This window comes from Buceros rhinoceros, unplaced genomic scaffold (genome assembly GCF_000710305.1).
Source record: "Buceros rhinoceros silvestris isolate BGI_N320 unplaced genomic scaffold, ASM71030v1 scaffold46400, whole genome shotgun sequence".
Classification (NCBI taxonomy): Eukaryota; Metazoa; Chordata; class Aves; order Bucerotiformes; family Bucerotidae; genus Buceros; species Buceros rhinoceros.
In genome coordinates, this window is record NW_010389911.1 from 31562 (window position 1) to 45965 (window position 14404).

General features: G+C 41.6%; 1 protein-coding gene across 1 annotated transcript in view; it reads left to right on the forward strand.

Moving 5' to 3' along the window:
• The window catches only part of LOC104492900 (protocadherin Fat 3-like), a gene marked incomplete at both ends in the record, with an annotated part of 41726 nt that extends 28342 nt beyond the window's left edge, over nt 1–13384 (forward strand). The window contains 3 exons of the mRNA XM_010135507.1: nt 9256–9409; nt 10438–11093; nt 13271–13384. Coding sequence (XP_010133809.1) covers nt 9256–9409; nt 10438–11093; nt 13271–13384 — 924 coding nt within the window. The remainder of the gene's footprint in view (nt 1–9255; nt 9410–10437; nt 11094–13270) is intronic.
• Between the last annotated feature and the right edge of the window lie 1020 nt (nt 13385–14404).

Sequence of the window (14404 nt, forward strand, 5' to 3'; positions counted from 1 at the left end):
TTTGCCTGCGAGAGGCACCCCTGCCAGAACGGCGGCACCTGTACCAGCGTGCCATCTGGTGGTAAATATTTTGCATTACTTTACGGGTTTCCCCCTGCCCATGTTCCTTTATAATTTATTGCCTGGGATGGTTTTATGCAGCAGCGTGCTTGAAAAAATCTCACGAACTCTATAAAACTCTGATAGGTATTGCAAATTGTGTAAAAGCTGTTTGCTCTATAAATAACGGTGAAATGGTGCCCCTTCTCATTGCATTAGCATTCCAGGAGGAAATTGATTTATTGGCTGTTAGGATAATCCTATTTCTATAGTAACCAATAGAATTACAATTACTGTAATTCTCAGCTAGATTTTTCAGGATTCATTTACAGCATCGAAGGCTGTACACAAAGATGCTGATTTCAAACATCCATCACCAATGCAACGGCACTGTTGCCTTTCTCTGTTTCTGAAGCTGTCACAAATAATTACTGAGCTGTCCACAAACACCTCGGTCCCTTTGTGAGTGAGTAATTTGATTACATGACTGCATAGAAAATAACGAGTCCGCCCCATTATAAACCTCCCCAGAAGTGTATTTTACAGCTTCCTCAGAGGCCTGAGTGCTTCAAGGTCTGAGTAATGTTGTTCAGAGTTTATAGGGCATTGATTTAAACTGTGCTCGTGTTGGAGTTTCCTATCCAGTGGTTATAGGGTAGCTTCTGTGATTTGGTGCCAGTGACTTACTGCCCAGTAATGCAGTGCACAAGTTACCAGACCGTTAGAACAGTCAGCATCTTTGCAAGAAAAAAGCAAACAGCATACATGTAGCATATTGCCTCTAGGGCTGCTCTCTCTGCAGTGCATGGGTTTCCCTTCCAGTTCCCCATATTGTATTAGCAGGCAGCACTGCTAACCTTTTCTGGCAGACTAAAAGTTCCTCTGAAAACGAAGGTGCTCAACAGAGGGTCTTCTGCAAGTTCAGAGCTTTCCATCTGCTTATTGTCAGTGGTTTTGGTTGTGGTTCCCTAGGGAAGTTTCCACTACACTCTTTTTTTAGGGAGCATTTAACCACTGTCCCAGGGCTTTCTGCTTTAATGTGTCCATTGCCCCTATAACTATTATTTCTGACTTTCATTGTTTCAAGCCTTGTTCTCGTATTTCCTTTCTGCCCCCCTTCCCCATATAGCTTTTCTGAAACTTTAGAAACTTCCTAAACCTGAGAACAGTTTTGTTTTCAAGGCTGAGATCTGGTGAGGTGTCAGCAAAACTGACTGTCAGACAGAAGTTTCTCCAGGAGGAATGAAGCACGGCACTGGCAAGCCAGGGTGTAACGTGCAGCACGAGTACAAATGTTGCTGCTTGCCTGTGTTGTTAAGGCCCTTTCTTTACCAAGAGAAGGGAATGAAAGGAGTGCCACACAACATGGGCAAAAGAAAGTCATTCTGAGGCAGAAGGATGCTGCAGCCACTGAGAGAATTGCTAAGCAAGATTACTTAAATCCCTGGGAAATACACCTGTAATATGTACATGAACGTAACATGGCTTTGATGCAGACTCCGTACTTAATAAATGAGGTTAACCATTCACCTTGCATCCAAGGAAGCATGAGAACAGTTCCTTCTACTGATTTGATTTCAGTCTATTTACAGTCTTGCTCAGCAATCTTGTGATGAGTAAATTAAGACCTTTCTAGTGAAATGTTTTACAGTAATTCTTTTTTCCCTGGCACCATATGCATGCCAATTCAAACTGAGGGGAGACGTGGCATGAGGGAGAAACAGGCAGCGCTGAAGATTGGACCCATTTTATTACTGTAATGGCACACACCATATTCATGTCAACATAATTCGCTGCTGGAAAGCAGTCACGGAACTGATTTAACTCGTCTACGTTCCTGCCTCGGCGAGGGGGCACGTGCCCTGCAGGGATGTTTCAGCTGCCTGCCGTTAAAAAATCTGTTTGCTGTTTTTACTGCCTCAGCAGTGTATGTAAATAAAGGATTGTTATAAAGCCATAATTCCAGCGCAGTGGACCCTGACTGTACGTCGGGGGTTCTGCAGCCCAGCCCACACAGAGAAGGCGTGAGCATTTTTGTTTCCACCAAGCAAACTGATTCTGTTGTTAGTGTCCTCCATACACAGAAAGGCCACGTAATTAAATTCCGTAGAGCGGAGAGCCCAGCAGAATTGCAAATACTAGTTGTGGAGCCACAAATTGCAGCGTGCATTTAAGAATCATCAGCCATTGTATTCACTGACAGAGATGTAAGCAAATGGCTTTCATTTAAAATAGAAAAAAAGTAATACAAGTCCATTTTTTTATCTTAAGAAAGAAAATGGCAGCTTTTTTCTTCTTTTGGTGGGGGGAAGCATTTAAAAATATACTGTAAGAAGGTTGTTTTCCCAATCCCAGGGCATGTGGTAGCATCAGGATCTCTTGACTAGTATTTTCTATGATGTTATCATCCTATTAAAGTTTCTGGAGAATAATATTCCTTTTCCTAAAAGAATATTTGGCACCATGATAGGAGTTGTTTTAATAAATAAATCCTCTAATTTGAATTTTACACTCCCAGATTTCATATACAGTTAACATCCTTTTTCTTACAAAAGCCCTACTGTGCTTTACAAGAAAATTAAGAAAAAGAAAGCTCAGATTTATAGCTAACTTTGAAAGAGAACAGTCAAACAAAGGTTACCCAACATTATAACATGAAAGAGTTGCAGGCTACATGCCAGAAACCAGAGGGGCCACATCTAATTTACATATATTTTGCATAAATTGGTCATCTAAAACACAAACCTCCATAACAGTATTCCTGTTGTGAGATCTTCCGTTCAATAGAAATGCCTATTGCCCTGTTCACCGTAATAAAAGCTGCCTCTGATCACCTTCCACTTCCTCCTGTGGTTATGGGCATAGGGCAATATTACGCCGCTGTTTGGGGAATTGCTAAAGCGATGGTTTGAATGGCCCAGGAGTGCGTCCACGCTGCTGCTGTAAGGGTTGGTATGGGTAAACTCATGGCAACGTTACAGCGCCCAGCTCATAGACAGTGCTGTGCGTGGGCTGCACAGAGCTCAGGACTGATGGCAAAGGTATCGCCCTGAAAGGAGAGTTTCCACAGGACTAGTTCACCCGTGCTCGCTCCTCTGTCTGACCTCGGTGCTATTAAACAGGAGGACAGAGTGGGGACCTCAGACTGCAGGAGAAAGCACAGATGGCTCAGACATCCCAAGGCATCACTGAGAGTACAGAAAAACCTCTACTTTCAAAATCTGGTTTCTGGGCCAGCAGAAAGTGCCCATGACATGAATTCCTGCTTGCACGCATGTGTTCCCATGGATCCAAATCAAGTCCCGCAGCAGCAGTGTATGCCCAGTGTTATCAAGAGTTAAAGAGAGACTACTGTGTGTCCAGGGCCTCCACAGGGAGATCCCATACGTGCTTCAAAAGGGCTGGGAAAGGGGGACGAGCATTCACTAGGCCTGACAGCTCAGGAGACCCCTAGCAGAAAGAGCTTTAGAACAATTTTCTTGGGAGACACTGGAAACCACAGCCCTGAAATGCAGGACACATTCTTCCAGACTCTTCAGTCTGTACCCGTAAGTATGGGCCAGTAAAGCTATTTTTAAAGAAAGTTGTTAGCATTTTAAAGCCTGCCATGAAACAGCATGACTTTCAGATTGGCGTTTTGGACTGAGATTTCCCAAGAAAACCCAACCAAGTGTTTAGAGTGTGGTTAAGCTATAAGCTGCTGAGTATGAGGTCTTAAAATGGGAAATGTCACACAACCTTAATAACAAGAGTGGCAATACCAGGTCTGCCAATAGTAAATGTATGTTTATCTGCGTGAATAACAACATGAGCTATCACTGCAATAGAAGGCTTTACTGTAATCAAATCCAAACACAGTGCCAAGCTTTTCAACCACAGAGAGAAACTTCGTGCTTGTAAAGCCTGTAATTGTTAAGTTTAGTTACTTCCTTTTAATTTGATCAATCCTATATACATCTGGCTTTGATTGAAGAAAATGGCTTATATGAGTAGGCAATTTTATTTGAAAGTTGAGCAGAAATATCTCCTGAGTCAAGGACTGTCGGCGGAGTGTGAGGACAGAATGTCGTTGCGTTCCCTTCCTCATTTTTTCTTCTTTTCTTTTTTTCTCTTATATTTTATGGACAGGGCTAAAATCCAAAGGAGGGAAAAAATGCAACCCGGCACTTAGGTGGAGGTTTTAATACATGTTTTAAGGCACGCTGGCAACATTAAAATGCAGATGCTTTTGAGGATTAGGTAGTTCATAAGAATGACATTAGGGGAAAGTGGCTGTATTAATACCGTCATCACGAACTCACCTGATCGTGCTTACGTTCTCCATCTTGGTTTTTCGCACAAAGAAACCATCGTGCTGTAATGTGAGCACACCAAATGCACATCAGTTAATTTTTAAAAGATTTTTTAAAATTGTGGGAGTTTTAATCTTTTTTTAAGCTATGCTTTTAGACATCTGGATTTAAATTCCCAGTTTCAAAGCGCATACAAACCAATCCTTTCATAGAAAGCACTAGTTTAACAAAGGCTGAGGTTCATTTTCATACCAGCTATTGGCAAGAGGCAATCATCTGTCTGAAGACAGATAACTTAAATCTGAAGTGGCAGGAATGTATATGGCTGCAGAACACACAGTTCTTGAGGATGGCCTGGTATGTCTATAAACATACCAAAATACAAATGCTGGGAGATGCCCTCTTCACCTTCAGTTCTTCTCGTCAGTTAACTTTCCATGACACACTGTGTGAGCAGAGCCAAAGGCAGGCCTGTTTCTGGACATTGAGTTTGTCAGGTTTAGTTGCAGGGAAAGAAACTACATGGGGAGATCAAACACAGAAGCCAAAGCACGTGAGAGATGAAAGCCAGCTCCTCTTGCATGTGATAGATAGAAAGAGGAGCATACACACGTTCAAAAAAAAAGAATTGGCAGCCGTTCGAAGCATCCTCTTTATTAAAGCCAAGTAAACCTGAGGATAGACAGACATTCAGATGCTCAGGCTGGGAATGCTACCAACGGAGACGTTCGCTGCATAACGGCTTCCCATCTGCCGATGGCACTGTGCCTGCCTTTTGCCGCTGTCTCTGCTTATGAAGTGCCAAGCAAACATAGGTATAGGCAGGAAGCCTGTGTAGAGTCCTTGCTTAAAGCATGTTGCTCTTCAGGAAGGTCTGCCCTGCAAAATCCCTTTTCCTCTGGACAGGGACATGCCAACAAGGCAGGAGGAAAAGCTGTTGGAGTCAAAGTGAGGTGAGACTCAGCTACATAGTGGGGACCCAGATTAGTGGAGGAGCATGAGAGAGGCCTTATAAAACAACCAGAAAGGCTAAGACTATGTGTAAGCAGGAGACAGTTATGTCCAAATAATGTTTTACGTCATAAATGAGCTTTGACATGGATCTTCTGATCATCCTCTCTCACTATGCTTCAGTTCCTCCTGTGGAGAGGTGAGGTCTCGGAGGTCAGTGCTAAGCTGAAAGATGTACACCAAGAGTGATCCTAAAGCCCTGAAATGTGTGCACTGGGGGTGCTGGGTCCTCAAGCACCGTTTTGTTCCACAGACCCACTGCTGTTGCTCTTCAGGACTTGCAAATGTAAATACAGCCTAAGAGGGCTGTGATGTTGCTCATCACTCAACAAATGATTGTTGCTCTTTAGTCAGCTACTGGAACAGGCTCTTGTGGCACATGCTGGGGATATCCTGGTCCCACCCCAACAGCACTGCAGATGTGTTTACCAGAGCTTTCTATCTTTCTTCCACTGGTTCCCTCTGAAGAAATACAGTGGTGACCTCACAAAATTTGCTGCCTTGGAGAATGAGAGTCAACATTCCAGCATCAGTGTGCAAAATGAAATATTCATATCTCTTGGAGAAAACTCAGATGGACTGTATGATCTTAAGTGTTGATGAATTTCCAAGTCTTCCAATGCCTTCATTACAAACAGGAGCAAGCCTGAGATTGCTTGAAAGGGTTCTTTTCATCCCCCGATGAGAGGACATGGCACTTAGCCTTTTCTTCAGCTCTGTTCTCCTCAGACTTGTGAAGTTTGCTTATTATTCTTGTGCTAAAAGGGTGAGAAGAAATGCATGATACATTACCTGGATATTAAATTAAAAGTGTAATAAAAACTCTTTGTTAGACCTAGGATGCACTGGGGACCAAACGGGGTTTGTGCATGATTGTATTTTGTCCATGGCCAGACAGCTATGATGTGCAGTAGCAGGCAAAATTACAGCCTCTGCTGAGAGGTTTGGAGAAGCATAAAAGGTCTGGCAAGTCTGCTGGCCAAGTCGATATGTGCTGTGTACTGAGCCATTGTATCAGCTCCTCACTTCCCTACTCCATGAATTCTGACACGTGCTTTGCTGTGCTGGAGACCTCCTGGGTGAATGCTCCGCAGCTCTCAGCATGTGTGTCATGGGAAAGTTCTGTGTCTTTTGCCAGTGACTCAGAGTTGGCAGGTGTATGTCAGTGCTTCCAACAGGAGGAAATGCCATTGATAATGCTGTAATTTAATGCTGTCTTGGTTTATTGCCTTGTTTACTTCTAACTTTGATCTCTAGGCTTAGAAACTGTACTGAATACTTCAATCTTCTAGAATCTGAAGAATTTCAGATGTTAGAAATCCATCATTAAACCAAATTCAGTCAAAAAAGTAGGCAAAAGCACACTTTCCCTTTTGGTTGTGTTCATACATTGCCCACCAGAGCTCTGACCAATCTGGAGCATTCAGCTTAAGCTCCACTTAGTATAAAAAGTTACCTTAAGTTAGTGCAACTTTAATATAAATAACAGGCAACAATAATAATTAATAAATCCATGATCCTTTTTGTACTTAGTGGTAAAAGGATCATTTTTTTTTCCCAAATCAATATTTCTTAAACTTTTCTTCAGTGAATAAATGTAACAGAATGTGTTACAGGCTGAGAACCCAGAACATAATCAGCTGCAACAATTAGAAGATGTCAAAAGAAAGTGAATCAAAGGCTTTTTCTTACAAATGATTGGTAACTGGTGACTCAGTTACAGAAAGCTGAGTTTGAAAGACACTTTAAAAGTATGTAGGTTTAAAATACCAGTTAGCAAATAGAACATATCTATTCTGCTATTACGTAAGACCACAGATTTGCTTATGAATAAAATGTTTTCTTTTCAGTTGAACCTTTTCATTTCACTTAAGCTCACTGAGACCTTGAAAATACATAAAACAACACTGCAAATTTTTGAACTATAGATGTCACTGTTCAGTTATAAAATGAAGCACTGAAACAGCCTTATTAATTCATGCTGTGATTTCTACCTACAGCATTTCTGGATCAGCTACATTTCCAACTAACAGTAAATCTTCCATAGCGATGGCATCAAAATGCAATCCCTAGTTGAACTGCAGTTTGCTATTTCTTGAGACCCAGATCTCTACAGGTCCAGAACGTTGTTTGCATTGTCGGAGCAAGATATGTATAAGACACCAAAAAATAATTCCATCTTGCTGATGCTGACCAAACTTGTATTTTAGGAATCCCCAAAGTCAAACCATTCCTCTTCTTAGCTCTGTAACCTTGAAAACAGCAGTGCTTCTATCCCTCTTCTTGTAGCAGGACAACGAAACAGCGTGATATTTGAGTATCTGTTTCATTTATCTTCAATTAAATAGGATTGGTCTCTTGACTGAATATGCCAGCAAGTCTGGTTTCAAGTTTATTTTCAAAAGCCTGTCGTCATGAAAGAATTCAATTAGAGTAACTGAACAAGGCAAATTGAACGGGATAGGACATAAAAGATGTGGGAGTCTTAATGCAGAATTGCTTTTGCCTCATCCCTCACTGGGCTTTTCCATATTGTTTCTGTGAAATTCTTTTCCTTGTAACCGTGCTGGAAATTCCTGCCTTGTTTCCTAGAGCCATGGCTTTTAAAATAAGTATTTTTTTTTTCAGATGTATAGATATAGAAAGTTTTTAAAAATATGTTTAAAAAGATGGCCACCAAGGGACAATATTTCGGCTATATTAGCTTGACCTCCAGTAATTTGAGCTGCATTCAACCCATTTCAGCTCTAACTCCAGCAGTATTAACGGCAGGAAGGTTCCTTGTTCCAGTTGCTCAGTATGCTGTATTCAGTGTGTGAATCCCATTACAGGAGCTTGAACCTTACCTACATCTGTTTGGGACATTGTGATTGTGTAAGTAGTTTTTTTTAAAAATCAAAATTTTTTACAGATCTTCAGGAAAATTTTGCTGGTTCAACAACTCTAATCTGGGAGTCTGTCCATCCCAGGGTCTGCCTTAGCCATCTCACAGCTTAAAAACATTCAGGTTTCAGTATCCAGTTCACAATATAGAGACACGCTGCTTCACTGGATTTCTTTGTGACCCTAAATAAAGTTTTTGCTAATGGCATCGTGCTATATGAATTCACAAAGATAGGGGGAAAAAAGAATGATGAGTTTAAGAACTGATTTTTGCTCTGTTCCTCTTCTGATGTTTTATTGTCTGATGTTGCTTCTCTGATGTGGAATGTGGAAGCAGGACTTTGATCCCCTATAGGGTCCCCCTCTGCTTGAGTGGAGTTGTGTCTGATGTATTGCAGCCAGTGATCGATCAGTCTTTTAATAGCACATGCTGTACATAATCAGTTCTGATTAGGGCCGGCCTTGCTCAGGTCAGTTGGTATTCTGAAGCTGATAGTTCGTGCCTGAATGATGCACTTTATGGAAGTGCTATCACTACCAAGTGTTTAGTGCTGTCACATCCCTTCTGTGTCATTTCTGTAAAAGGCGGATGTGGAAAAGTTGTCAGCTCATGTATTCATTCTTGAGTGAAGCCCCAAAAGGAGGGTGGGCTGCCATTATCAGCAAATATGGTCTGTATTTTCAAAAACATGGGGAGATGCATCCTTGGTCTAGAATATTTCTTGTAGCCAAAGTTGTTCATGGATGACGCATCCATATCTGTATCATGACAATCAGGATGGTCTGGGCTCCAGCAATTCCCCTGGTCCCTGGTTGTAGACAGGAGATCCATTTGTCCAAACATCTCAGATAAACAAACTCTTGACTGAGTTTGTGGACCACACAGACACACCTGAATGAGTATAAACATCCCCTTCCCCCCACAGTAAAAAGCATTTTTTGGAGTAAATTAGCCAAATGGATCTGCTTGCTTCTAGACAGATACAGTGGTAGGCTTCTGATATATTTCTCTGTGTCTCACACCTCCCAGGCTACCTGTGCAGTTGCCTCTCCCAGTTTACAGGAAGGAATTGTGAGTCGGAGATCACAGCCTGCTTCCCAAATCCCTGCCGGAACGGAGGCTCGTGCGATCCCATTGGCAACGCTTTCATCTGCAACTGCAAAAACGGCCTGACAGGAGTAACGTAAGTGACCCTGAAGCGGGCAACAGGAGCTTTTCAATTCAGCAATGGTGGGCTTTTTGATGAGGCATTTTGTACCCAAAAGCTCTGATCCACCTGACAAAAAATAAGCCCAAACTATTCCTAAGCTAATGACAGCTGAGGAATCCATGAGGCTTGCATGTTCAGAAATGCTTTCCTGGACTTGGTCTCCTAAATTATTGTTTCAGGATGTTGTCGCAAGACAGCTTTCTCTTAAATATACACCCCTTAAGTGTTAGAGGCTTTTTGAGCAATTCTGTAAAGCCCATGAAAGCCGCTATGTTATCTTTTCTTTTGGTTTTTTGGATCAATTATATCGTTACCTGAGCCCTGACATGAAAGCCTACCTTGTTGCATTCATTTTTTAAAATCTTAGCCTTGATCGTATACTTGGTGTAGAAATAGAAAATCCCCTGACCTGCCCATCAACATGCTTTATATTCATCTAGTTCATCTACTGTTAGTACTTTTTGTTCAGCCTTCTTTTTGACTACCTCTTCTTCTTTCCTTTTCTCCTCTTTCTTTAAGGTTCCTTCCTTTTTTTTCTCCCACTTCTGTAATATTTGCTTGTTTAATCTCAAGCCCTGAATAATTTTACATAGTCAGTATATCTCTCTCTTCTCTTAAATAAGTACTCTGATTTTTTTTACTGTATTTTTTCTCAAGTAGCTTCACCTTGATCCTCCTAATATTTTGCACAGAATCCCATGGGATGGTCCAAAAACGATATAAAAAGGCTGATATTCTTTAGTGTGCCTCATTAAGGTCAAGAAGCCTTTTCCAATCAGATGCTTTAAACTCTCATTTCCTTCTTGATGCTTCCATTTTATTGTCTTAAGAAGCCGTGCAATAGCTGTAGAAAAACTTAAATAATGCGATAATAATAATACCATTTGCCAAGCACCAACAAGGTATTCACTGTCATGGTACCACTTTGACAAGGTAAGTCATCATGTGCAAGCTGGGCTGTTTGCTAGGTGTTCTACAAACCTTTCTTTTCTTCTTTTAAGGTGCGAGGAAGACATCAATGAGTGCGAAAGAGAAGAATGTGAAAATGGTGGCTCCTGTGTCAACATATTTGGTTCATTTCTGTGTAACTGCACCCCTGGCTATGTGGGGCAATACTGTGGTCTTCGCCCTGTGGTGGTTCCCAATATACAAGCCGGACATTCGTATGTCGGCAAGGAGGAGCTGATAGGAATAGCCGTTGTCCTGTTTGTCATATTTATGTTGATCATCCTCTTCATCATCTTTCGTAAGAAAGTATTCAGGAAGAACTATTCCCGCAACAACATCACGCTCGTACAGGATCCAGCTACTGCTGCATTGCTCAACAAGAGCAACGGCATCCAGTTTAAGAACATGAGGAACAGTGGAGACAGTAGAAATATCTACCAAGAAGTTGGGCCTCCGCAGGTCCCAGTGAGGCCGATGGCCTATACCCCATGCTTCCAGAGTGACTCGCGGAATAACCTGGACAAGATAGTGGATGGGCTTAGCGTGGAGCACCAGGAGATGACAACGTTTCATCCTGAATCTCCTCGAATCCTGACAGCCAGGCGGGGCGTGGTGGTGTGCAGCGTGGCTCCAAACTTGCCCGCTGTGTCTCCCTGTCGCTCTGACTGTGACTCCATCAGGAAGAGCACGTGGGATGCCGGAACAGAAAGTAAGTACCATTGCGTGCTGGTCTCACTTTCAGTGCTGTAGGTAAAGGGTTGCCTTCAGGGTGCAGCAGGTGCAGTGGCACATGTACTCTTACTGCTTCAACCTCATACTCTTACAATTGTTAAATTCCTCCGAGAAGTGATTTGGTATAATTTTGAAAGGTTATAATTAAACTAGACGTACGAGACCTCTACTTCTATGCATTAAGTATGACTAAACACATTTATTTCACTTGTTCAGAAAGCACATATGAGTAAGTGCGCTGAGCATTAGTTCTTCAAGTGATAGAAGGCAATCATCTTTCTACTGGAAAAAGTAATTTGGGACATTATCCTCAAATACAAACTCTGCTGGGTGTGGGCAGTTTGTTCCCCTGGCGAGTTAAACTTCCTGCAAGAAGCAATCCTGTTTTGCAATGGGGACAAGTGAACTAATATGCTCTGCTTCCAGCGTCTATGAAATGAAGTTGAAACGTATGCACTACTTACAGTTCCACCTTCTCAGTCCATTATGTTCCCATCTGCATTCAGTATCAGTGATCACATTTCTGATCCCCACACTTATGCTATTTGTGCTCCGATAGTTTCTAATCTGATAACACAGTGCGCCCTCCATCCATCTCCGAACATGTTGCTGGAGATGCAGCACACTTCACATGTTCTGTCATAGCAGGAAATACCAGTTGGGTGGTATTTATGGCCCTACATTGTCTATCCTTGCAGTTGAGAACGTCGTATGAACTGGGAGGTGTTTGCTTTAGCATTTGTGGGTCTTTTATGATGTTTCCTCTTTTTAGTGGTTTTTCTTAATTCATCTTCAACCCCACTGCAACACAGCCTTAACCAAAACTGTCAGGTAGAACTCCATGATCCATAGTTTATATGGATATTATATATATTACAGTCATAATCCCATAGTTTAAGGCAATAGAAATTGAGGAAATGAGAGAGGAATCTGTCGCTGTCTCATACCTGCGCCCTGACCTGCACATTGTCACCAAAGCCAGCACATTGGCTAAGGTCTTCTAGTGAAAAACAGGAAATAATTTTCATTTCTTTGGCCTGTATTTCACATTTGTGTAGTGGTTGTTTTTTGTAGCCATTAAATATAGTTTTGCTGCTTGAAAGCATCAGCACGTCAGCCCCAATACATTCTCTGTTCTGTATTCTCCTGGTTGTTTCTGCCACAGAGGCTACTGGTATCTGTATGAATTTCTGCACAGCATGAGACCATGCCATGGAGACGGACCTCGGCTGTCAAGGAGTGGGAAGCGGTGCAGCTTCATTATACTGCAGCTCTCACTCCATCTACTACATACCCTGCTTCTCAGCAGGAGCAAATCAGACCTTAGAGTATGGAGGCGCGCTATGCTGGGTAGAAATATCTCCAGCTAGCAGGTGGAGAGCTGTACTTCAGTGTTTACAGCGCCCATTCCAGCACCCATTTGTTCATTTGTAATTAGCTCAGGTATCTATCTCAGTGCTTACTATGGAGGATAACTTTTTGTGTTCCTTATTATCACTCATATAATGTGTAGTTGAATGTGTTTATTCATGTGTGTATAATTACATGCCAATTTACACCATAGGCTGCAGTTACATTTCTGAACTGGAGAAGCGTTGTCAAGACTGAATGTCCCTGATGAAAAGCAATGTAAATTGAAGCATAATCTATTATATGCCAGTGGTGGAGTCATTAAAATCTGTTGCAGGGCCCACTGGTATGAGTGAAAAGGTGAACAATAAGTTTATTGAGCATTGAATGAGCCTTTAATGAGGCTCTCAAATTAAGAAATGAAGAGTAAAGACAAATATAACTGTAATCTCTTGTATAAGAAGTTTATACCACATTTTTTCAGTGATCATTTTCTTTCCTGCTAAGACTACATGTCATATAAAAAGGCAGTACTGAATACAGAAGTTTCTTCCTTGATTACAGTGGTGTCAGCCACTTGAAAGACTTTATAGGCTTCAAACACTTTGAAAATCTAGCTATCTTCATCAGCTGCCTTCTTGACCAATAGGTTATTTATTTCCTCTGTCTGAAGGAAATAATTTTACTCTGATGAAAATAATAGAAGGCTACTTGTTGGCAGGATTTAAATGTCTCTGTGGTATAAATAGCGAGATGTACATATGTAGAGAGAACCATTTTGCTTTGTTTTTGCTGTCAATAAAGGTAAAGGGGTTGATGACGCTGAAGAAGTGACCTGTTTTGCAGGAAGTAATAAAGGCAGCAACTCTGAAGTACAGTCCCTCAGCTCCTTCCAGTCTGATTCGGGTGATGATAATGGTAAGAAACAGTTTTATCTTTACTATGCTGGGGACAAAGCTATTTAACTCTCTTTCAATTACTATTAAAAACATTTAGGTGATATCTAGAAAACCCTTTAATAATGCTAGAAGTCAGGAACTCACGGGTTCAAATCCTCATTTGTGTCCATTTTTTTGAATTACAGGAATGTAATTAAACTCTTGATGCTTGGAGCTGTTGTATCAGTACCAAGTACAGTTAGAGGTGTGATACTGCAGTCAGATTGCCAAGATAATAAGTTAACTAACAAGTTGCAAGTGAAATTGCAAATATTCTATCGTTTTCCTTTTTGGAAGAGGATGACTTTCATGTTCCATCAGTCAAATTAAATAGAATTGCTGTGCCATTTGCCAGGTCTCATTCATGGTCCCTAGAAAACTCTGCTGGTGCTTAGCAGCAACAATGAGTGAATGAGCCAGTCCCTGGTGGCTTGGCCTCTCCCTGGCAATCGCAGCTCAGCAAACCGTAGAGCAACATTAAATCCTTGCTCGGTGCATGTTCATTGCCTGCTCTCATGTCCTACATCATTATCTCAGTGGGTGACATGGGCAGAGCCATACACAGCCTGAAAGAGGCTTACAAAGTCAGAGCAAACCTTTGTTCCTACAGCCTGTGGATGTTGAGCAGTGGGTCTGAGAAAAGGCAAGATGTTTCTGCCAGGGATGGATGATGGATGTCAGGGAAGCCTCATTCAGATGCTCAGAAAAAGATTAGCACAAAGAAATTGTACTTCATTTCCTCAGCCACTAGTTAATGAACTGTCTGGAGACTCAGTTCCTCAGTCATGTCATGCAGCTCTTCCCTAGGTAGTCCTAAATGTTGAAAAAAAGCATTTAAAGAGAAGCTCGCCTGCAGTTCCTTTTGGTTCAGCTATGGCTAAAGAATCATGAGCATTTTTGCCAAGCTTCTCAGTGCTTTCCTGGCCCTGCAGCTCTGCCAGGTGTTTTTTAGAATAATTATTAGAATTATTTAGAATTATTATTATTTTAATAATATATA